The 23,899-nt window shown below is 39.4% G+C and overlaps 1 protein-coding gene across 1 annotated transcript in view; it reads left to right on the forward strand.

Annotated features, from left to right (window-relative positions):
- DIP2B (disco interacting protein 2 homolog B) overlaps positions 1–23,899 on the forward strand; it is a 223,057-nt gene that overhangs the window by 138,476 nt on the left and 60,682 nt on the right. Inside the window, exons 4-7 of the mRNA XM_080809970.1 lie at positions 4,709–4,834; positions 16,186–16,398; positions 18,884–19,039; positions 19,530–19,649. Coding sequence (XP_080666096.1) covers positions 4,709–4,834; positions 16,186–16,398; positions 18,884–19,039; positions 19,530–19,649 — 615 coding nt within the window. The remainder of the gene's footprint in view (positions 1–4,708; positions 4,835–16,185; positions 16,399–18,883; positions 19,040–19,529; positions 19,650–23,899) is intronic.

Genomic DNA, 23,899 nt, shown 5'->3' on the forward strand with positions numbered 1-23,899 from the left:
TGATTAAAGACTACCTACAAAATATTTTTACTGTGGTAAAAAACACGTAAATTTACCCTCTTAAAATTTTTTAAGTGTACATTTCAGTATTAACTATGTGCATATTGTCACATAATAACTGTCTAGGCCTCTTTGATCTTACATGACTGTAGGTAACTTTATACTTAATGACAGCTCCCTGTTTCCTTCTCCCTCAGTCTCTGCCAACCACCATTGTACTTTCTACATCTAAAAATTTGAGTGCTTTAGGTATCTTTTGCAAGAAGAACCAAACGGTATTTTGTTGTTTGGTGATTGTTTTATTCCGCTTAGCATAATGTCCTCAAGATTCATCCATGTTATGTAGCATATTATAGGATTTCCTTCTTTTTTAAGGCTGAATAATGTTCCATTGTATATGCATACACCATTTTCTTTATACATTCATCCATTCATGGACATTTAGGTTGCTTCCATGTCTTGGGTATAGTAAATAATGCTGCATTGAGCATTTGTATGCAAATATCTCTTTGAGATCCTGCTTTCAGCTCTTTTGGATATATACCCAGAAGTGGGATTGCTAGATCATATGATAGTTCTATTTTTCATTTTTTGAGGAACCTTCCATACTGTTTCCATAGCAGCTGCACTGTTTCACAGTCCCACCAATAGTGCACAAGGGTTCTAATTTCTCCAGATCCTCACCAACAGTTGGTCTTTTCTTTTTTTCCTCTCCCTCCCCTTCCCTTTCCCCTTCCTCTTTTCCTTTCCTTTCCTGTGTCTTTCTTAATTGGTGTGAAGTGATATGCCATTGTGCTTTTGATTTGCATTTCCCTGATGAATAGTGATGTTGCAAATCTTGTTGTATGATTGTTGTCCATTTGTGTATCTTTGGAGAAATGTCTGCTTGAGTCCCTTGACCATTTAAAATTGGGCTACTTGTTACTGAGTTGTAGGAATTCTTTATATATTCTGGACATTAATGCCTTATTTGGTATATGGTTTGTAAATACTTTCTCCTGTTCTGTAGGTTGCCTTTTCACCTTGTTGATTCTTTTGTTGTGCAGAAGCTTTTTCATTTGATGTAGTCCCACCTATTTTTGCCTTTCTTGCTTGTGCTTATAGTGTCATATCCAAGAAATTATTACCCATTCCAAGGTTATGAAGCTTTTCCTCTTATGTTTTCCTCTAAGAGTTGTGTAGTTTCAGGTATTAGGTGTAGGTTTTTAATTTATTTGGAGTTAATTTTTATATATGCCCTAAGTATCCAACTTCATTCTTTTATATGTGGATATTTGCATTTCCCTGGCAACATTTGTAAAGAGACTGTCATTACCTATTGTGCAGTCTTGGCACCCTTGTAAAGGACCATTTGACTATATACAAGGGTTAGTTTCCGGGCTCTCGGCTTTATTACATTGGCTTATATGTCTGTCTTTATGCCAGTATTATTCTATCTTTAAGTTTCTGATATGTTTTGAAATCTGGAAGTGTGAAGCTTCTAGCTTTATTCCTCTTTCTTAAGATTGTTTTGGATATTTGGGTTTCTTTGAGATTTCATATATGTTTCAGGATGTGTGTTGTAGGATTGAGTGAATGAATAAAATATATTGAGGATTTTGTGAACCAGGTTTCTTACTGTTAGAGAAGGGAGTTACAAATGGAAAAGGGGAAGGTTAGAATGAATTTTATGGTGTTGAAAAATGGATGTAGAGTTATTAATGAGAATTTATGGTTTTTAATATAGGTATAGATATTTGCATGTAAACATTTATTTTCATATTTATATGCTTTTATCCAATGAAAGGACTTAGAAGAAAGATACCCCAATAGCACTCAGCACTCCTGCTTTTAAGATCTTGGTTTCTAAATACCATTTTCTGCTAAGAGGAACCAGGGCTCCTTAGAGAAATGTCTAATTCTAGTGGTGGAACAGGGAGCATACCTGGAACATCTTAGACCAGAAAATAATTACTGCTCAAAATGATGGGAATAACAAAAGGATATAAGAACCAGTTTGATTTGGCCTAATTGGTCAAATTTGGGGTAATAGGACCATCAAAATAAGTAAAGATAGTAACAATAGCCATGGAATAAAATAAAAATCAATAGGTCTATATTGATACAAATAAATAATTGGAGGAGAAAGGGATGCTTTTTTTAAAAATTTAATTTAATTTATTTATTTGACAGAGAGATCACAAGTAGGCAGAGAGAGAGGGGAAAGCAGGCTCCCCGCTGAGCAGAGAGCCCCAGGCAGGGCTCAATCCCAGGACCTTGAGATCATGACCTGAGCCGAAGGCAGAGGCTTAACCCGCTGAGCCACCCAGGCACCCTGGGATGCTTTTTCTCATAATAGAAAAACCAACTCATAAATACAGAAGGAATGATGGAGTTATAAAATCAACATTTTGGGAATGCCCGGGTGGCTCAGTCGGTTAAGCATCTGCCTTCAGTTTAGGTCAGGATCCCAGGATCCTGGGATCAAGCCCAACATCAGGCTCCCTGTTTGGTGGGGAGCCTACTTCTCCCTCTCCTCGCTGTTCATGCTCTCTCTCACTACCTCTGTCTCTCTCTCTCAAATAAATAATAAATAAAAAAAATTTTTTTAAATATATAACATCAACATTTTGTAGCCATTATAATAATAATTGATTCAGCCAAGAACGATCAATGGATTCTGAAACTAATAGATGAAAGTTTAATGAAATATGTAACAGTTACATCATCTCAAAAGCATTCACCCATAAAGTATCTATTAATTAAATAAAGGGAAGAATAGTAACTTTGCAGTGGATTACTTTAGCAGACACTATCTTAACCAAGTAATCAAAGTTACTATCACAAGTAATGGGGCTGATGCTTCCTAGTACTGTGTTTCAAGAAAACATTACTTCTGTGGTATTCTTGCCAAAATGCATAACCTGGATCTAATTATGAGGAATATGAGTAAGCCAAAATTAAGGAACATTCTACAATATAATTAGTCTGTACCATAATGTCAGGGTAATAAAAGATAAAGGTTGAGAATTGTTCCAGATTATAGGATAGTAGAGAGATGTGACAAGTAAGTGTAATGTGTGATTCTGTGTCAGGTCTCAGATCAGGAACAAAGGAGAAAAAACTATAAAGGGCATTATTGAGATAGTAGGCTAAGTTGGAATATGGGTTGTGGGTTATATAATAGTTTGTATCAATTTTTAATTTTTGGATTTTGATAAATATACTGTGGTTATATAAGAGTAAAATCCTTGTTCTTAGGAAATACATCTCAGCAATTTTTGGAATTAATCCTACAGATACAGGATTAGACATATGCACTAAGGTGAAAATACTGAATTAGTCTTGCTGTGAATAGTTGCTATGAATAGTAGCAAAACTTTGGAAACAAAGTTGCTTAAATAAATTATGGCACAGACATATAGTGAAATTCTATGCAGCCCTTTAAAATTATGTTGTAGGACTATATTTACACAGAAAGATGTTTCTGTTTATCTTAGTGAAGGTTTTTTTGTTGTTGCATGAAACAGTCTAGCTCAGGCTACCTTAAATAGCTGGGGTAAATCACAGAAGCAGAGGAACAGTTGAGAAATCCCTAGAAAAGGAGAGAGAGCTTTGGGGGTCTCAACCTTGAAGTTCAAGAACCTTTCTTCTGTGTAGGTCATTATCATTAAAGTGACTCAGTTCTAGGACCTGTGTTTTCTTGATTCAGTTAAATTCCCCCCTTCTCCACTAAAAGGACCTGATTGGTCCAGCTTTTATAAGGGGCACCTTTACATGGCTCAGACAGCTTCTAAGGATAGCTTGCATGTCCGCTGACTGGACCCATTCCCGAGACGATTTCTTGTGAACTGGGAAGCTACTTCAGTTGTTACCTACCTTAATAGGATTTTGCAGAAATGTAGAGTGTATTTTGTGGTGAGAGTGGAGAATCAAGAGTTCTGTCTGGATATGTTAATTTTGAGACTCCTACTAGACTTCAAAGGGAGAACTGAATTTTCTTGCGGCCAAAGTGGCAAACAAGTACCATCAGCCCTTACATTCTTTTCTAGATCAGAATCAGCTCTTCTGTTTTCTGTGGTATAGAACTGAGGGGTCTCAACCCCTTTCAGATAGTTGAGCAGATCATAAGCTTCTTTTCCTGAAAAATAATGAGTGTCCTCTAGGTACCTGCATAACACTCATTCCATTCAGGGGTAGGATTCCCTGCCTGGCATGGGTGCGTGTTAGATTCCTTTACCCTCGCCCCACCCCTGCCCCCCATCTCCATTAACCCCTTTTTCGGTGTCTGAAGCAGTCACCTAATCATTCTGGGCTTCTTTTTCCTTCTCTATAAAGTTACACTTGGCTGGGGCGCCTGGGTGGCTCAGTGGTTTGAGCCTCTGCCTTCAGCTCGCGTCGTGGTCTCAGGGTCCTGGGATCAAGCCCCGCATCCGGCTCTCTGCTCAGCCGGTAGCCTGCTTCCATGTCTCTCTCTGCCTGCTTGTGCGCTCTCTCTCTGTGTCAAATAAATAAATAAATAAAATCTTTAAAAAAAATTATTTTAAAAGTTACGCTTGGCTTCTTTTGTCTCCTCTTTTTCATTTTTATTTTAATTGTTACAACACAAATTATAGGTAAAAATCACCTGAACATCCACTTGCAACAATTGTGGTGGTGATAGTTCAGCTCACAGAAGTAAACACCTTAAGAACCAGGAGCTAATAAATGCAAATGTTTAATCTTTCAGATATCCATACAGAAGCAGTTCAAGCCGCACTGGCAAAGCATAAAGAACAGAAAATGGCTCTGCCCATGCCAACCAAAAGGCGGTCCACATTCGTCCAGTCTCCTGCAGATGCCTGCACACCTCCTGGTAGGTTTATCAGAACCTTTCTCTCTGACAGTTACTCCTTTGATGTTCCTGAAATAAGCTTGGCTTTTTCTTTTCTGAGGTAGGAGCTGGAACTTTGCTCATCATCCAAGGTGTATAAGAGTACACATTGAAGGTGGCAGCTTTCAGTTGTCATGTTGTAAATGACATACAAAAAGAGGCCTTACCTGGTGATTCACAGACCTGTACCCCTGGGGATAAAAATACATTATATGTTTATTAAAATTTAAAAAAAAACAAAACAAAACAAAAAGAGGCCTTAAGAATAAAGCTATTTTTTTTTTAATGTCCTTCTGAATTTCCAGCATTTCCTTGATGAAACCCCCAAACTCATGTAGCCATAAATAAACACAGGCCAAAGCTTAGGGTCTAAAAAAATTTCCTTCTGTTGTTTAATAGCTATTTTTGTTGACATCTAAAATATGACCCATAGTCATACATTTCTTTAACATATTTGTACTCCTGTATCAGATGTTTTGTTTCTATAGAGTAAGTGCACTTGGGACAAAGTTTTATGTGTCATTAAAGATGTGAGCAGTCATGCAGTTTTAATAGATCTGAAAAACATACATAAGTGTGTTTGTGTATGTGTTAATCTATTTTATATACATTTATATATTTTTAAGAATCCACTTTTTATAATGGGTTCACGAGGTCAGCAAAAATTAAGTGGCTCCATCCCATTCTCATTCCCCAGGTTTAGAATCTCTACCCCTAAAGTAAATTTAGGATTTTTAACTTGCTATTTGAGAAGCAAATGGAACAACTTTAAGTTATCTTGTCTATTTAGAATCTTTACCAAAGTTCCTAAAAACCTTTAAATTTTTAAATGAAATCTCAGACAAGATCTCCACGTAGGCCTCTGAGACTAAACATAATAACTCTATTTCAGAGCCTCGGTATCGTTTCTGTCTACTATCATGGTACTGGTAATGAAATCTTTAGGGAAAAAATTTTTTCCCTGTAGTTTTGGTCTAAAGGACTTACCATATCTTTGGGGAGAAGGTCACATTCTCATGATTGACTTTGATTCATAGCTGTCAAGTTGAGCTATTTCCATGGATCCTGTTCCCTGGTCTGGGTTCATATTAATAGTTTTCTCCTAGGTTTTGGCTAACTTCTCAGAGCATTTGGGTGTGCTGTGGGCTCATTAACTGTGTGTGCTTTTTTTTTTTCTTTACATCTGTGGTGTCAATATGTTTGAAAGAGAAATAGCTTTGTGGCTTCAAGTGTTTCTCAAAACGTAACACAGGATACCTCTAGCAGAACTTCACAATAAGACATTTTGTGTCTGTAATGGTGCGTACTTCCAGCCCATTCATTCAAAATCTTGGACAGTTTCCCTTCCACATCAGTATAGCACCAGTTAGGTCCTGGTGGACAAAGGGGGCTCTCAGCGTAGGAGCTATTCCTTGTTGGCAGATTCTGCTGCAGTGCAGCTGAGGGGTCAGTTGTAATAAATGGCAAAGGGTAGGGAGCAACGTGACGCGTAGTTCTTAGAAACAATCCTCTCCATGGCTGTATTAAAGAACTGCAGTTTCAGAGTAAATAGTCTGCTCTCATGGCCTCGAGTTAAATGTGAGAGTGCAGCAAAGGATCTTGAGAATGCTCGGAAGGAATGGAAACCTTTTTTTATCCTTTTACAAAAGTCACTGCCTTCGGGGAATTTACCAACTCCAGAAACAAGTCATGGCTATTCATTGCTGAATGAGACCACAGTCCTTTGGCATTCACTACAGTCCTCTGGATCTCTAAACAGTAACATTGTACTCTGTCTGCAGCCTTAAAGATGTGGCATTATGTTCTGGATCACCTTATGCGTCTTAATAATTTCATGATTATTGAGATACGGTCCTTTCTCCTAAGACCTCTATTCAGCAGAGCAGAGTAAGAAAAAGGTTTCCTATCCATTTAGCTCCATCCAGATCCAGGGATCTCTGAATAGCTTACGAGAAACTTTAACATACTGTCAGGGACCTGAATGTTGTCAAAAAGAAGAGGAATTCTCCCAGCATGAAGAAACGTTGAGCGCACCCCCCAGAGGGATCTCTCACATGGTCCCCACATGGCCCCCACATGGCCCCCACATGGCACTAGGTCTTGATGCTGTCATTCTGCAGTTACGCACATGCCTGTGTTTAGCGTGAGGCAGTATGGAAGAACTGTATCATAGGGCACCCATCAGCTCTGTTCATTTTAGGGAATGGAATTTGCTGTCCCCGTGTCAGGATCTCTCCAGAGCTTCTGAGAGCCATTGCTGAGAGACTGGGTGGTCTCCTGTTCTATTGCAGTTTAATCTGACATCACTGTCTCCCTCTAACCCAAAGACGGCAGGTAGGGTTCATTCATCTCGCATATTTACTCTGATAGCCCCTGAAACACTGAAGGTCAGAAGAATGCTGAGCCGCCCTCAGGGTTGGGGAGGAGGAAGAGGATGGACATTAATTATTGCTGATTATAGGTGGTTAAAAAAAAAAGAGTTCTGGGCAACTATGAAAATGACCTTGCCATGGCACTCTTTCTAGAATAGTTGTACTACCCTTGCAGAGCAAAACTGGCCTCAGATTTCATAGGGATTTAGTCGGGTCACCCTTGGGGTGCTGTCTGAGTGGTCGCGCTGCGCCTCGCGCTGTCCCCGTGTGAGCCTGGCGCCTGGGATACCTGTGGGAGTGCACTAGCCGCCCGGCTTCTTCAGGAGGCATCCACCACATAACTGTTGGAATTGCTGAACCGGTGAAATTTTAGTTCTCTTTTGGGAAGGATTTAATAAAAGGATTTAGGAAATAGAATATGCCATAGATTTTGGCCGTAGTCATAGTATTATGTGGAATGGAAAATACAACAAATAGTTGGGAAATAATTGGCTTTTGTTCATCTATCATTCACAAATAATACAATGTCAGTCAACCTAAGATTTGCTTATTGGTATGTACACTGATTTCTGTCTTATGGACTGGAAAATTTAAGTTTTCCACGTTGGTAGCAAACTATGGTTCTTTCAGTGCCTGTGGCCTTTTTCAGAGTCTTTTTTAGCCTGCTTGAATTACTGCCATCCAGTTCCCTTTATGTGCTGAAATCATTTACTGATGTCGTGAGGCAATTACCTCAGCTCTTTCTTTGTAGGGGTTCTTTGTGTAATGCTGTTTCTCATTCATACGGGTAAACACAATGCAGAAAATGCAGCATACATTGTTTTCCCCTCTGATTTTTTTCTCCACCCTTGTGGACTTACCCTGTGCTGCATTCTGAGAGTACTTCGATGACCAAATAGACCACAGAATGACCCCAAAACACAGTGAGCTATTTCAGCTGCCTTGGGTAGAATGAATTTAGACATCTGTCCCACATAGGGCCCTGCTTGAAAGTGACTACAGTAGTAATTCATGGGACCAGACAAGGAGAAATTTACCTCTCTGCATTTTTATATAAGATAGCAATGCCCATGAACAGATTTAGGATATTGTTATATACTTCTAACATACTTTAATAATGCCTTGTAAGAATTGCGGTACGTTACGGTATGTAAGGGCCTTCCATGTGGCTTCCACAATGGCTACCCTGCCTCATTTGCTCCTCATAGGCACTCTGTGACATAGAAAGGCAGAGTCCTTTAGAGACGAAGAGACAAACAGGTTCATAGTCACTAAGGGATTCGCCTCAGGTCAGACAGCACAAATACATACCAGACTCAGGTCTTCTTGATTCTGTTTTTTTACTCTACCAGAGTGTCATGTTTCGGTGATTATTTTTTACTTAATTGATACTCATGGGTTCTTGGTACCGGAATGGGTATTATTTTAAGCAAATTGAATAGCTGCTGCCTTCTGAAAGCTTATAGACCCAAACATATTCTAGTTAGTTAATTTAAACTTAAAAGAGAACACTTGTGTGTATTAACAGCTTGGGGAGTTTTCCCCAAACATTCCAGTTTTATTCAAAACTGCAAAATAAACAGAATTGGCAAATCAGACCCCTATAAAATGTGTTCTAATTAGTAGACTTGGATCATGTTAATAGCATACTTTAATTTTTGGTATAGGTTATGAGCAGTGGTCTGCAGTTACTTGGGAGAGCAGCAAATATTCAGTATTCTTTAAGCCAAAGCACAATAAAATCCCTCTCTGTCAGACTGAATTTGTTTATTTCAATGGCCTATTATAAAATTTAAGGCTTCCAGTAAAACTAATTTCATAGTTACCATTTTTTGAGTCCCCTCTGTGTACTAGTCTAAGGGCTAAGTGCTTAGTATATATTTTTCATTTTCTTTTTCTCGACAGTCCTCTGTCCCATTTTACAAATGAGAAAACAGGTTTAGAGAAGCCCAGTAACTTGCCCAGACTTCTTTTTCTAGCTGTTTAAGTCAATTAAATAATCTGAAAATTCTCATCTAGAACAGGGAAAAGAAAACTTCCCTTTAGAAATGCTAGATAGACTATAACCAGTTTCCTTTTAAATACATATAGGAACGAGAGAGAGAGAACAGTCACTAAACATCAGAGTGCTGAGATGGTGCTCATTTTCCCTGTCCTGGGGAGCAGGGGGGCAGGAAACAGGGGTCTAAATTTAATTACTATAAGGATAGAAAAGATAAAACCTTGAACCTGTGAGGTTAGAGGTTGGGGGTGCCTGACTGGCCCAGTCTGTAGAGCATGTGACTCTTGATTTGGGGTTGTGAGTTCGAGCCCCACGTTGGTTGTAGAGCTTACTTAAAAAATAATAACAACAACAAGGTTGGAGGTTGGAATTGATATCCCTGGAGGGGCTTAACATCTTCATCAGAAGAGCGAACTAGAAAAACTTAACATGCCAGCAAAAGATGTTGTCAAGAAAGCTTGCCTTGTGCCTGACCTTGGAATAATGGGGACTCAGACCTTCCCTAAGAATTTGAGGTCAAGTGGGTTCAAGGTTTGAGTTTCACTGTACTGCCTGGTAAGAACTAACTAACATTAAAAAATGGTCTTTGGGCTGATGATAATAACCTTGGGACACAAATAGTTTCTGCAAGGATACAACCTCAACCCAAGAACTTAGGATTCTCAGAGATAAAGATCCACTGAATTTTGTGAGCAAACAGTCCAAAAATAGAATAGAAAAAGAACAACAACAGCAAACAGCAAAATTAGACCCTTAAGAACTGATTTGCCCAAGAGCTCTCAGTGGCAGAGCTAAGATCAGAATTCAGAGCAGTCTGACCTAAAAAGCCCATTCTCTAAACCACTTGGCATATTGCCTCTCCTTCTACCATAGTGTCAAGTAAATATTTTGTGGTAAATCTGGAGCTCTAGCAGTTGCTGCAAGTTTGATCAAACTTTTCAAATAGGCAATAAGTTGTTTTTTTTTTTTTTTAAATCTCTTTTCTTACCTCAATATAGTTGACCCATGAACAACACAATTTGAACTTCGTGGGTCCACTTTTATGGGGATTTTTTTTTAATAGTACAGTACTGTAAAGGTATTTCTCTTCCTCATGATTTTCTTTTTTTAAAGATTTTGAGAGAGAGAGAGAGAGCATGAGAGGGGGGAGGGTCAGAGGGAAAAGCAGGCTCCCCACTGAGCAGGGAGCCTGAAGTGGGACTCAGTTCTGGGATTCCGGGATCATGACATGAGCCGAAGGCAGTCGCTTAACCAACTGAGCCACCTAGGCGCGGAGCCCTCCTTATGATTTTCTTAATAACATTTTCTTTTCTCTAGCTTACTTTAAGAATACAGTATACAATACATATAACATATGAAACATGTGTTGATTGTTGATATTACCAGGAAGGCTTCTGGTCAGCCGTAAGCTCTTAGTAGTTAAGTTTTGGGTGAGTCAAAGTTTTACATGGACTTTCTACCATGATGGGGCCAGTGCCTCTAACACCTGTGTTTGTTCAAAGGACAACAGTATTATTTGTAATGTTAATTGATTTTGTGAACTGTTTCTTCATAGACATGGGGGAAATACCCAGAAAAACTGTGTTTGGTGATCCCCTGTAGATAGAGTGACCCTGGAGTAATTATTATTTTTTTTTAAAGATTTATTTATTTATTTATTTGACAGAGAGATAGAGAGCACAAGTAGGCAGAGCATCAGGCAGAGGGAGAGGGAGAAGCAGGCTCTCCACTGAGCAGGGAGCCCGATGTGGGGCTCGATCCCAGGACCCCGGGATCACGACCTGAGCCGAAGGCAGCCACCTAACCAATTGAGCCACCCAGGCGCCCCTGGAGTAATTATTGATAGGGAGTACTCCTTCTCTCAGAAGGGTTCCAGTTTGGGCATTCATGGTCAGGCAATTCATGCCAGTCAGAAGCCATTCACTAACTGTCCTAGTGATTGTTTCCTTTCCTTGTTCTTTGAAGCTCCTATTTCTTGGGCTAGCTTATGTGGTGTATTTTGTTAGGATAAGATCTTTCTTTCAGTGAATCTTGACCTAGCTACTATTCTAAGCTGATGTCTGGGCCTGATTTTGGCATCAGCTGTCAGAACGCCGTGGCAGACACTGTCTTTCCAGGAGTGTGTCCTGCTTGCACAGTATCCTCAAGTTGTGTAGATTGACTGAGATGTTACCATCCTCTCACCAAGGTGCCATTTTCACCCCTACAAATCTTTTTAAATCAGTTCTTCTTACAGTTTATTGAATTAGAATCCACGTACAATAAACATACTTAAAGTGTATTTTTTGCTGTTTTGACATAGCAAAACTGTGAAACCATCACCACAATTAAGAAAATGAACCTTATCCAACATCCCCCCCCCACAAAATTTCCTCATAATCCCTTTGTAGTCCTACTTCTCTTCCTCCCAATGATCTATTTTCTGTCACTGTACATTGGTTTGTATTTTCTAGGATTTCATATAAATAGAATCATACTTTTGTATGATTGTATGTTGTACTTTTTTAGGACAGGGAGAGGTCTGTCATATTTCACTCTGCATAATTGTTTCGAGATTCATCCATGTCGTGTATATCATAGCTTCATTCCTCTTTATTGCTGAATAGTAGTCTGTCACACGATTTGTTTATCCGTTCAGTTCTTGATGCACATTTGGGTACTTTCCAGTTTTTACCTGTTACAAATAAAGCTGCTGTAAACATTCATGTACAAGTCCTTCTATATTTTCCTTTCACTTGGGTAGATACTGAGGAGTGGATTGGATCGATTATTCTGTTAGTAGGTAGAGTGGGTAGGTGTTTAAACTTTTTAAAATAAACATTTTTAGGGGCACCTGGGTGGCTCAGTGGGTTGAGCCTCTGCCTTTGGCTCCGGTCGTGATCCCGGGGTCCTGGGATCAAGCCCCGCATCGGGCTCTCTGCTCCGCGGGGAGCCTGCTTCCTCCCCTCTCTCTCTGCCTGCCTCTGCCTGCTTGTGATCTCTCTCTCTCTGTGTCAGATAAATAAATAAAATATTTTTTAAAAAATAAACATTTTTAGATGTCATAGATCTGTTTTCTACCAAGAAGAGGGAAGTCATTTCCACACATGGCTAATGACTAAAAGTGCTACAACAGTTAAAGGCAGTAAATTCAGGACTTTCCTTCCCTTAAAATTGACAAGCTAATTGTTATATGTTTTGTAATTGGTTATGAATGGATTTTAGGCTTCTGATTATCAGTATAAAATGGAGCTGTGTTGGGGCGCCTGGGTGGCTCAGTGGTTTAAAGCCTCTGCCTTCAGCACAGGTCGTGATCCCAGGGTCCTGGGATCAAGCCCCACATCGGGCTCTCTGCTCGGTGGGGAGCCTGCTTCCTCCTCTCTCTCTGCCTGTTTCTCTGCCTACTTGTGATTTCTGCCTGTCAAATAAATGAATAAAATCTTTAAAAAAAAATGGAGCTGTGTTAAAATCACACCAACTATAAACTGAAGGGCAAACCATGTTTTTAAAATTGTTTTCTGGGGGCACCTGGGTGGCTCAGTAGGTTGAGCAGCTGCCTTCGGCTCCGGTCATGATCCCAGGGTCCTAGGATGGAGCCACATCAGACTCCCTGCTCAGTGGGGAGTCTGCTTCTCCCTCTCCCTCTGCCTGCTCTGCCTACTTGTGCACTCTCCCTGTCATATAAATAAATAAAATCTTAAAAAAAAAATTGTTTCCTGTTCTGTTACATAAGAGTAGAGTTTAGGCAAGGAACTTGAGTTGTGATGGTAAGAAGAGTTAGGAGTTCATGTTCAGCCGGAGCAGAATCAGTGGGAAAATAATTTTATTTCTATTAAATTTTGCCTAGATTTCTGCTAATCCACAGCAGTTTCCTGGGTGATAGCTACTTAACAAACCCAAAAATTACCAAATAAACATATAAATATTTAAGGGACCCGTTTTTATTTCTAAAAAGATACAGTCCCTGAGTGGTGCTTATTACATTTTGTGTGATCTTAATACGTGATCTGCTGGAAGCTTTGCATAGCCATTTCGTGCCTGTGAGCTAACGTAGGGCGGACTGTTTGGGGAGGAGAAGGGGAACTAAGGTTACTGCCCAACTGCTATGTACTGGCACTGCTGGGGGTGCCTTCTGGACATTGTCTCATTTCATGGCCTCCTGCTGCAGTTAGCACAAAGACCCTTAGCGGCCCAGTGCTGTCCACTTGTCCAGCCTCATCTTTCATCAGTAGTAGCATCCTGTGCTTCGGCTAGTCCCATTTCTTTCAGATCTTCAAATGTGTCTTGTTTTCTGTCCCCTCCCAGCTTCCTCACATGCTGTTCCCTCTCCCTGACTCTTTGCCCAACCCCCCAACCTCCACCCCTACCCCCCAGCCCTCAGAACCAATAGTTAGTTACCCTTGCAGCCTGCCTGGGTTTAGGGCTCACTTCCTTGAGTTCCTGCACTATAAGATTCTAAGTCCTATTAGAATAGGGACACATCTTCCTTATTCACCATTTTATTTCTGCTAACTAGTATAGCGCTTAGTGGTATTTGTTGAATCTGAGAAGGTGGATCATTTTATCCCCAAGTCACATAGCTTGTGAGGGGTGGACCCCAGAGTTCAAATGGAAGACAGACACCAAGGGCATGTTTTTCTCACTAAGCCGGCCCACAGTTGTAGTCACTAAACTCTCAGGAGGACTGGCAGGCAAGCAAGGTAATTGAATTGAAACAATACACCTAATTACATAATTGATCCAATATAGAAACATAGTGAAGCCAATTTTCCATAAACCTAATCATGAGAATACTGTTTTTACTGTCTTCTGAAATTGGGTTATTCTGATTTTAGACTTAACACAGTTTAAAATAAATGATCTAATAAAGACAGCCTGTAAATCCAGTGGCGTTTGTGGGATCCTGAGTTGTATGACCCTGAAAGTACTTTGTTCTAAGGGTCAGATTTACCTGCCCCACGCCACCCGCCAATTCATTTCTTTAGCATGTTTACAAAGACAGAAATCTCTGCCTCCCAAGGCATCACTGAAATGTTGGAATATTTTTTGGAAATGGTACAGACCTCTTTCCTTAAATAAGAAGTTACAGATGCTGTTACTTTTCTTTCTCTATATTTTCCTTAAGTCACTCTCCTTTTGCATTATAGATCTCTTTCCCCTTTAAAGAACCGCATCAACGTATCCTTTGGGGTCTGACCACTATTTACTCTCCAGACTCTTTTGCCCCGCACACCTCAAAGTCTTTACTCCATTTACATAGAAGTTCTTGAAATCCTCAACTAAGATTGGTGCCCCTCTTGGGAAACCCTTTGCTTACCCTGTTTCTTGTACTCTTATGAGATAGTCCATGGGATTGTGTCTCCTGTACTGGACTGTAAGCCTTTTTAGGGCACTGTCTCTTAAGAACTATCTATCTCAGAATCCCCAGAACCTGACATAGTTTCCAGCATGTATTGTAGTTATGTAGGAGATTATAAAAATAATCTGTCTTGGGCCTCCTATCTCCTTCAGTATGAGATAATAAGGTGGAGGTGGTTCAGAGCAGGAAGCCACAATATGATCATTATTTTAACTTCCTTGCTTGCTCTGGACCTGCAAAATTTGGCTTCTGGGTTAAATTAGTCTTTTGTGGTTCAGATTTCCATTGTCAAGTGCTAGCAGCCTTTTAGCCCTGTTGGTTCTCTCTTTGGTTCTTTGTGTTTTTCTTTTTAAAATTATTTTATTTTTAAGTAATCTCTACACCCACCATGGGTTCAAAATTACAACCCTGAGATTGAGAGTTGCAGGCCCCACCGTACCTGGCCAGACACCTCTCTCTTTGGCTTTTTGAACCAAAGCAGAACGCATACCTACAGTTTCCCCTGAGTTGGAGTGTTCAGCAGGACTAACCACAGAGTGTTTAATTTTTTTTCTAATTGAATGAAATCCAATCCACAGATCTGTCTCAGATCAGACCAAATGCCCCTTTAACTGGTATGCCTCCTAAGCTGGGAGCCTTGAAATAAATTCCTGACTTCTGCTTCCCTCGGCTATCCTATATTTGGTTGAACTTTTCCTTTTTTGTTTTTCTCAACATGGTTTTCTAATTTAGGCCTTATTTTCCTGAAGTCAGAGCCAGGCCAAATACAGACATCAGTAAATTTCTCACAATTCTTCTCTGAGAATTAAGGAGAGCAATACAGATCAAGGTTGTCTCCTCTCATGTTTGAAAAGCTTATGTGTGCTGAGTGACCACTTTTCCACAGAACCATGAATGCCTCCAGGCTAAGCACTGTTTCTAATTCCATTTCTAGTTCCCCAGCACCTAACTCACTGTTTGACACTTAAGTCGTTGTTAACAAAAGTAAGTTTTTATAGCGCCCTATCAAGATCATTTCCTTTTGAATAGACACTAATTAAAAAGTACTTGTCAGAATCAGTATAGCAACCTATCACAAGGTTCTCTAATTAAGAGGTTGAGGAAGCTATATAAGCACTTGAGTATTACTTGAATATTAGTAGATAAGCCAGAAGAATTTAAAACCTGATTAAGTTCAGAACAGAAAAGCACTGAATGAAGTTTAAATATTCTAAAAAGGATTTTTTAAGAACTTAAAATTACTTATAGATTTAGGCTGTTTTATTTTTGCAGGTTCTGGTCCATAGACTTTTCCTTGAGATTCTTGAGAAACTTTACATACTAATACACCTTAAGAAGTAAATAGGGACGCCTGGGTGGCTTAGTTGGTTAAACATCCCACTCTTGATTTTGGCTCAGGTCATGATCTCAGGGTTGTGATATCGGGCTCCATGCTGGGCATGGAGCCTGCTTAGGATTCTCTCTCCCCCATTGTCCCCCTGCCCAATCTCTCTGTCTCTCTGGGGAAAAAAAAAAAAAAAATTTGCTGGTGTCAGAATTGAATGTGTGATCGATGAGCACGAACTGAAAGGTCTCTGTTCTAGGCAGGATCGAGAACTTCTTTTTTTCTAATTCCACACAGACACGTCTTCGGCCTCTGAGGATGAGGGCTCTCTGAGACGCCAAGCTGCGCTCTCTGCTGCCTTGCAACAGAGCTTACAGAATGCTGAGTCCTGGATCAACCGTTCAATTCAGGGATCGTCCACTTCTTCATCCGCATCTTCTACGCTGTCCCATGGAGAGGTCAAAGGAACCAGTGGGTCTCTAGCTGATGTATTTGCCAATACTCGAATAGGTAGGAGCTGGATCTACCCAAGAAGCTCAAATTATGTTCCATTTGGCTCCCAGCCTTCAGGAAGTAGTTTATGATTTGTACTAGGTTTTTCAGAATGGCCTAAGAAAATCAGAAAGAATATAACAGTTAATGGGGCAAAGAAGGAAACACCAGCAATACATTTGGAATGATAGGTATCATCTGCATTATTGATGCATAGTGTTGCCCACCTGAAGCCATAGCTATTTCCATCAGCAATACTCAAGCTGCAAGATATAACACCAGTCTTAGTGAGGGTTTATCCCTGTTGGAGAATATTCCATGTATTAAAAGGTATTAAAATATGTAACATCTTATATTTTCCCAGTATTGCTACCTGTGTTTTCTCAAACAAAACCCCCAAAAAACTGAACAAATTCTGCACAAAGACAATACTAGCGAAGCCCTTTGTCTTTAGCTTAAAGACTGGATTTGTTGTCCTTGCTGCTGTGTTATTGCTACAACTGGGGCATGCAGGCTGAGGATGTGGATACTCTGTGAGCTGCTACCCGCTGCCGATGCTCCTGTATGGAGTGTAGCTTTTGCTTCGCTCTACCTTTATGTTTTCGTGTGTGTTTTTTAAAGAGTTTGTGACATCTGCAGGTAAAGACAGCTCAGATCTCTGCTTCTGCTAAATTGGTACATTTCACACTAAGTAATGTATTTGAACATCATGTGTCTGTGGTGTCTTAAGTTTCGTATCAGTGACTTCTCTAATATATATGTATGTGTATATCTTTAATCTATTAATTGATTGCTGAAAGGAAAAACTTAGAAAATTTGTAATTCAGGCCTGTAATTAGTAAGGAATATAGCCACCTGGAGGGTATGATTGCCCACATTAACAGGCTAAGTTCCAACAGCTGGTGCCTTGTCTTGCACTCTTGGCCCTGCCCTGTAATTCACTGAATCTACACACTACAGGTGCACATGCTCATCATCTCTTCTCTTAGGAAGGACAAGCAGCAGAGCCATGGCCAGATCAGGTTTTATTTCCCCATTTGTCTAAAAGAGCAATTTCACTTACTAAAAACATTGTCCTAATACTTAGTTAACTGTCTGGATTTTTGTTCATAAGATGATTTCATCTGACCTAATATTTTTTTCTCTTGCTTCTACTAGGCTTTGAAAAGTTTTTTGTTCAGGTACTCGCAGAAACCATTTTATCTAACAGTATTGCCTTTTGGATGTTTGCTCTAACAGAAGCAATTCATCTTCCCAATAGAAAAATGTGAAGAGACAGATAATGATAAAGTCATCTATAAAGCCACTTCACGAATGTGTAACACTTCAATGTGTATCTTCCTAGACTTTTTTTTTTTTTTTTTTGCATATTGAATATGTAGGTTTTTGGTCTTGTACTAAACATAGTGTTCATAACCTGCTTTTCTTAGCACTGTATCACAAACATGTTTTATGTCATTAATATAGAATTATACTATATTTTTATGGTTTCAAAGTATGCCATTATATGGCCCTGCCTTGGTTTATTTAGCCGTTTCCCTGTTTTGGACATTTAGGTAGTATCCAATTTTCTGCTATTATAAAAACTGCTGGAATGAACATATTGTGCTAGTATATTTGCAACCTTAAAAACTATTGAACTAGTAATAACAGACTTTTGGGGCATAGAGACCTTACCCCCAGATTTATTTTAGAAATTGTTTATATGATGCTTTTTTGTCTTTTTTATAGTTTTGAGTGGCTTGTTGTTACCTTGTGAATCATATATTTTACTTTCTCTAATTTTCTTTTTCTTCTCCAGATGTCTTCCTAAGTTTTTTGTAACATATCCCTGTTGAATGGCTTTCCTCCAACTTATGTCATTCAGTTTTTCAATATTAAGAATCCCTACCTGAAGCAGAGTACAATAACATTATTTAATCATGCTTCAATCAAGGGAAGAACTTTGTCAAATAGATCTGAGGTTTTTGTGGGTTATTTTATAAAAATTGGAAGTGGGCTTTATCTGGTTTTCTTTCCTGGAAACCTGAGTAATCTGACCCCAGTCCCAAGGCACTCCTTCCATGTTCAGTGAAAGAAGAAACATAAATAAGCCAACATAAACATGAAGAAATGCTTGAGACTAGAATATTAGTAGCATTACAACCATACTCACTTTGTTTTCATTTTGAAGTCGCTCACAATCTTATTCTAATTATTAATATTGAATTTCTACTAGTCTGTCTTTCTGTGTAGGAAAGAATGTTTTTCAGGAATATTTGATATGTGATTTGCTCTTACTAAAACTATTCAAGTTTTTGAAAATGGTAATTTTGATATGCCCTTCCTTAACCTCTTGCCCTCTCATTATACCTTCCTAGTAGAATTTGATTTCAAAGGTTATTTTATAACAGTTGATGCCCTGTTTATGTAGTTTTTTCCTTGTTAAGAAACAACAAAAGTTTGAAGATTCATTTTGTTGCTAATGTAATATAATTCTAAATTTTGTTTTCTCCCCTCTTAGAGAATTTCTCTGCTCCCCCTGATGTCACTACAACTACCTCTTCTTCATCATCATCTTCCTCAATGCGCCCAGCAAATATTGATCTGCCCCCCTCGGGGATAGTTAAAGGCATGCACAAAGGATCCAACAGGTCCAGCCTTATGGATACAGCTGATGGTAGGGAGTTCTTATGGGCAGCTAAATAGGGAATATTAGTTAAACTGAAAAAATTCACATCCTGGTAGCAGCGCCTGAGTGGTCGAGCAGAACTCCCTGGTAGCTGGCCCGCTAACACGTTCTGCATGGCCTCTGGAGCCCCCTCTTTTCAACAGCCTGCCCCGTGGCAGCACTGTTACTTGTTCAGACAGTCTGCATTGTCAAAAGATACTCTGAACAAAAAAATTAAGTGGTGGCGGGGAGAATGCTATAAGGAAAGAGGAGGATTAGATGAAATCTGGAAGCAGGTGTCAATAATAGCACCGTATTTGTTCTGTGTTGTCATAAAACCTGTCACATACATATTTATATGTATTTGGCCCAGTTGAGATAGAGTAAGACTGTGGGCCCAAGCCAAATGTCATTAGAAATAAAAACACCTAAGAGGATCGAGAAGCTGAGATAGCCCTAAAATCAATGGAATTGTAACGTACTGTTTTTTCCCTTCTAGGTGTTCCTGTCAGTAGCAGAGTATCCACCAAAATTCAGCAGCTTCTCAACACTCTGAAACGACCCAAAAGACCTCCCTTAAAAGAATTTTTTGTGGATGACTCAGAAGAAATTGTGGAAGGTAGTACTAATAATACCAAAGATATATATTCCTTCAACAGACATGTCTTAGGCAATTACTGCCTGTCAGGTACCATAGGATTTAAGGGGGAACAAGGCAGCATTTTTGTTGAAAGAATTTGTAGTTCTCTGCTCTTCTTTCCCTAAAGATCATTTGTATTTCAGATCTCAGGCGTAAAAGAAAGAGGGAGGAAGGGGAAGAGAAAGGCAGACATACCTATGGAAGCATAGAACTATCCTTGGAAAATACTCTCTCTGAAGTTAGGAACTTTCCTAAATACAAAATTTTTTAAAAATTGTTTACATTTTGCATTATCCTAGAATATGCATGTCAGATTTGGCCTCAAAAATTTGCCCAGTCGGAGACACTTGCAGAACTTACTGTCAGAGAGTTCTCCCTTTTTTTTTTTTTTTAAGATTTTATTTATTCATTTGACACAGAGAGACACAGTGAGGGAGAGAACACAGGCAGGAGAAGTGAGAGAGGGAGAAGCAGGCTTCCTGCTGATCACGGAGCTTGATGCCAGGCTTGATCCCAGGACCCTGGGATCATGACCTAAGCCGAAGGCAGACGCTTAACGACTGAGCCACCCGGGCGCCCCGAGTTCTCCCTATTGTAGCAGTCCTTCCCCTCCTTCCCACTTTGCCTTAATCCTTTCAAATAAAGTCTCTCCTTAACAGCCCCCCAAACTTGCCCAGTCTTTTTTTTTTTTTTTAAGATTTTATTATTTGATGAGAGAAACATAGCGAGAGAGGGAACACAAGCAGGGGGAGTGGGAGAGGGAGAAGCAGGCTTCTCCCCGAGCAGGGAGCCTGATGCAGAGCTCAATCCCAGGACCCTGGGACCACGACCTGAGCCTAAGGCAGCCATTTTACAACTGAACCACCCAGGTGCCCCAGCCCAGTCTTTTTTGATATAATCCTTTTGTTAAATGAGTCAGTCATACATATGTCTGCTTTCTACAGGATAGTGTGGTAGATGGTGAAAGGAGATCAGAGATTTATGAAAATACAGCCACTCCTACATATTGTTTACACATTAGACTGGTACTGAAATATATACACGTGAAAGCATAGTTTAACTAATAATTATGTGTCAAGTAATACAACAGCTGGGAGAAGGGCAGAAATCAGTCCCACCTCTGTGGTTACAGAAAGCTTCGTAGAGGAAGTGGTAATAGTGATTTCTTTATTTAATAATTTAACAGATATTTATGGATGAAGTCATGTGATGTCTAGGATTTAATAGGAAGAATTGGGAGCAGATGAGTAGGAGTATAGATGAAATGAAGGTGGCCATTTGATAATTGTTGAAGCTGGATGATGACAGATCTACCTAACAAAAGGTTTTGTCAAAAGAACAGAGCCTTGGTAGCTTGTAGTTCATTTTTACATCCTGAGACTATTATAGTAGGCTTGATCACTTTGGACATGTTAATGGAACTAGGCACATTAATAGGCTAGATCTGGTCTTAGCGCACTTTATGCAGCCAGAACCAACAAGCAGCCTGACATATGAGTTTAAGATGACTTTATGTTCCTTCTGGAGTCACTAAATTCATTGAACTATGGATGTCTTCCCTCATACATTGATATTCAAGAGGCTCATACCAGTAATAGCCTCCCCAGTATTTCTAGCACTGTGTACTAACCAGGCAAATGAAGATAACGGTTTAAAAGGAATCATACTTAAGATACAAACGTGGTGCTCCGAAGGGGCACGTGCACCCGAATGTTTATAGCAGCAATGTCCACAATAGCCAAACTGTGGAAAGCGCCTAGATGTCCATCAACAGATGAATGGATAAAGAAGATGTGGTATATATACACAATGGAATACTATGCAGCCATCAAAAGACATGAAATCTTGCCATTTGCGACGACGTGGATGGAACTAGAGGGTATCATGCTTAGCGAAATAAGTCAATCGGAGAAATATAACTATCATATGATCTCTTTGATATGAGGAAGTGGAGATGCAAGGTGGGGGGGTTTGGGGGGAGGTAGGAAAAGAAAAAATGAAAAGATGGGATTGGGAGGGAGACAAACCATAAAAGACTCAATCTCAAGAAACAGACTGAGGGTTGCGGGGGGGAAGGGGGATGGGAGAGGGTGGTGGGGAAATGGACATTGGGGAGGGTATGTGCTATGATGAGTGCTGTGAAATGTGTAAACCAGACGATTCACAGACCTGTACCCCTGGGGATAAAAATACATTATATGTTTATTAAAATAAAAAAAATTAAAAAAAAAATAAATAAAAGGAATCATACTTGAACAATTTTCATTGGTGGAATAGCACTAACAGCTTTCCATTAATTATAAATAGGCAACATTTGCTTTTTTAAATTGCTTATTTAAATCGGAAAAGAAAAATATCCTCATGTCTTTGCAAACCTTTGAAAGAGTGTCCCCCAGGGTCTGCATTGAGGCCTAGTAGATGGCAATAATAGACTCACGCTTATGACCAGAAGACTATGCCTACCGTAGATACAGTCTGTCCATAAAAACTAAGCTATTTAGAATCACCCATGTTTATTTTTTTAATTCATATGGTGGTTTAGAGTGTGGGACTATACGAAGCAGAAAGACAACTGAAACATTATTTACCTTGGGCGGTGAATTGGGAAGTGAAACCATTTCATTAGTTTTATGTTAGTAGAAAAAAGAACCAAAACATTTTAAGTAAATTTTCCAAGTCTGTCATTAAGTTGGGCTTTAAAATAAAATTTTATTTCTCATTTCATTTATCCATCTAATACTTGCCGCTTATTCTGTTTCTTTTCCTTTCTGTGCCTCTTCTCTTATCTCCCACTCATTCTTACCCTTCCTCTAAGACTCAGTTCACGTGGGGGTCTCAGTGCTCTAAGCAAGGGATGTGGCCTCCTTCTGCCCTCCCTATAATGTCTCTGTCATGCACTGCTCATGTTTCTCTGCTTAGTTCTGAGTATGTGTGTTTGTCCCTCTTACACTCCAGATACCTCGTGAGGGCACAGATTCTGTGCGCCTTGCACCTAGCACTTATTAGAAACAATAAATGTTTGTTCAAAGAATGATATGTACAGCATTTATTTCCTCAGTGTTTATCAAATCCTGTGCATATCATTGGTAGTAAATAACTTGACTTTGTTCCATGTGTAAATTATCTTTAAAAAAGTAGAATTTTTTTGCTTTTTATTATTTGAATAATATTTGTTCTTTAGAAAAATTGGGAGGACTTTTATTTATATGAAAAAATATGAAATACTATTCACCTCCAGTTTCTGGAATGACCATGTTAATAATCTAGCACTTTCATTCCCCCAAACTCAGTTTGGTTAACATCGATTGAACTACCATTATGTAATAGGTACCATAGGCAATAAGAAGACAAAGAACCGAGCCTTCTTTCAAGAAGGTGTCAGGCTTAAGGGGAGAAAAGCTTACACAGGAAAAGAAGCCTTTGAGGATCCTTAGTGCTTTTATATGGGTAGACCACCACACAGTGGGGGAGCACTAAGGAAGGAATGACTGGGGATGGCTGCCCAGGGAACGTGCTGTTTGAGCTGCATCCTGACAAGGATGAGTGCAGCTGTACCCAGAACAAAGTGATTGGCCAGATAAGATGTGTACAAAGGTGCAGAGACCTCGAACACTGTCATCCATGCTCATTATCTGTTTGAGTTTAATAATAACCCTGTGATCCCGTCTCGGCCTTTTGGCTAAGATCAAGTGTAATAATGACCCTGTGGTCTAAGTGTTACTATCCCCATTTTACAGATGAGGAAAAATGAGGCTCAAGTGACTCAAGTTGCCTGAGGTCACACTGGTAAAACGTTAATGTAAATTTGGGTTTTCTGACTCAAAGCTTAATGCTTTTTCATTAAATATAATCCAGTGCAGTGGAACCTGGCTCTCTAACATCAGACACTTCTGGATTAGAAGGATTTAAAGATTTAAAAACCAGTTGAGTAAAATTATAAAATGGCTAAAAAGGAATGTATGCTCTGTGCTTTTCTGTATGTTCAGTGATTTGCTTTGTTAGAGTCCAGATTTGTTTATTACATAAAATACATTAAATGTGATTTCACCATTATGTGGGAAGGTGAATTCAGCCCGTTTGTGGATTGCCATTTCTAGCAATATAATTTCTTTCCTCAGAGTTTAAACCAAGTAAAGATAAAAAGGGAAATATATTTGAGATTAGAGACCTACGTTGTGTGAGTTGCTACTTCTTTGTATATATTTCAGGTAATATTTTTATAACCCCTG

The sequence above is a fragment of the Martes martes genome, assembly GCF_963455335.1.
Source record: "Martes martes genome assembly, chromosome: 8".
Taxonomy (NCBI): Eukaryota; Metazoa; Chordata; class Mammalia; order Carnivora; family Mustelidae; genus Martes; species Martes martes.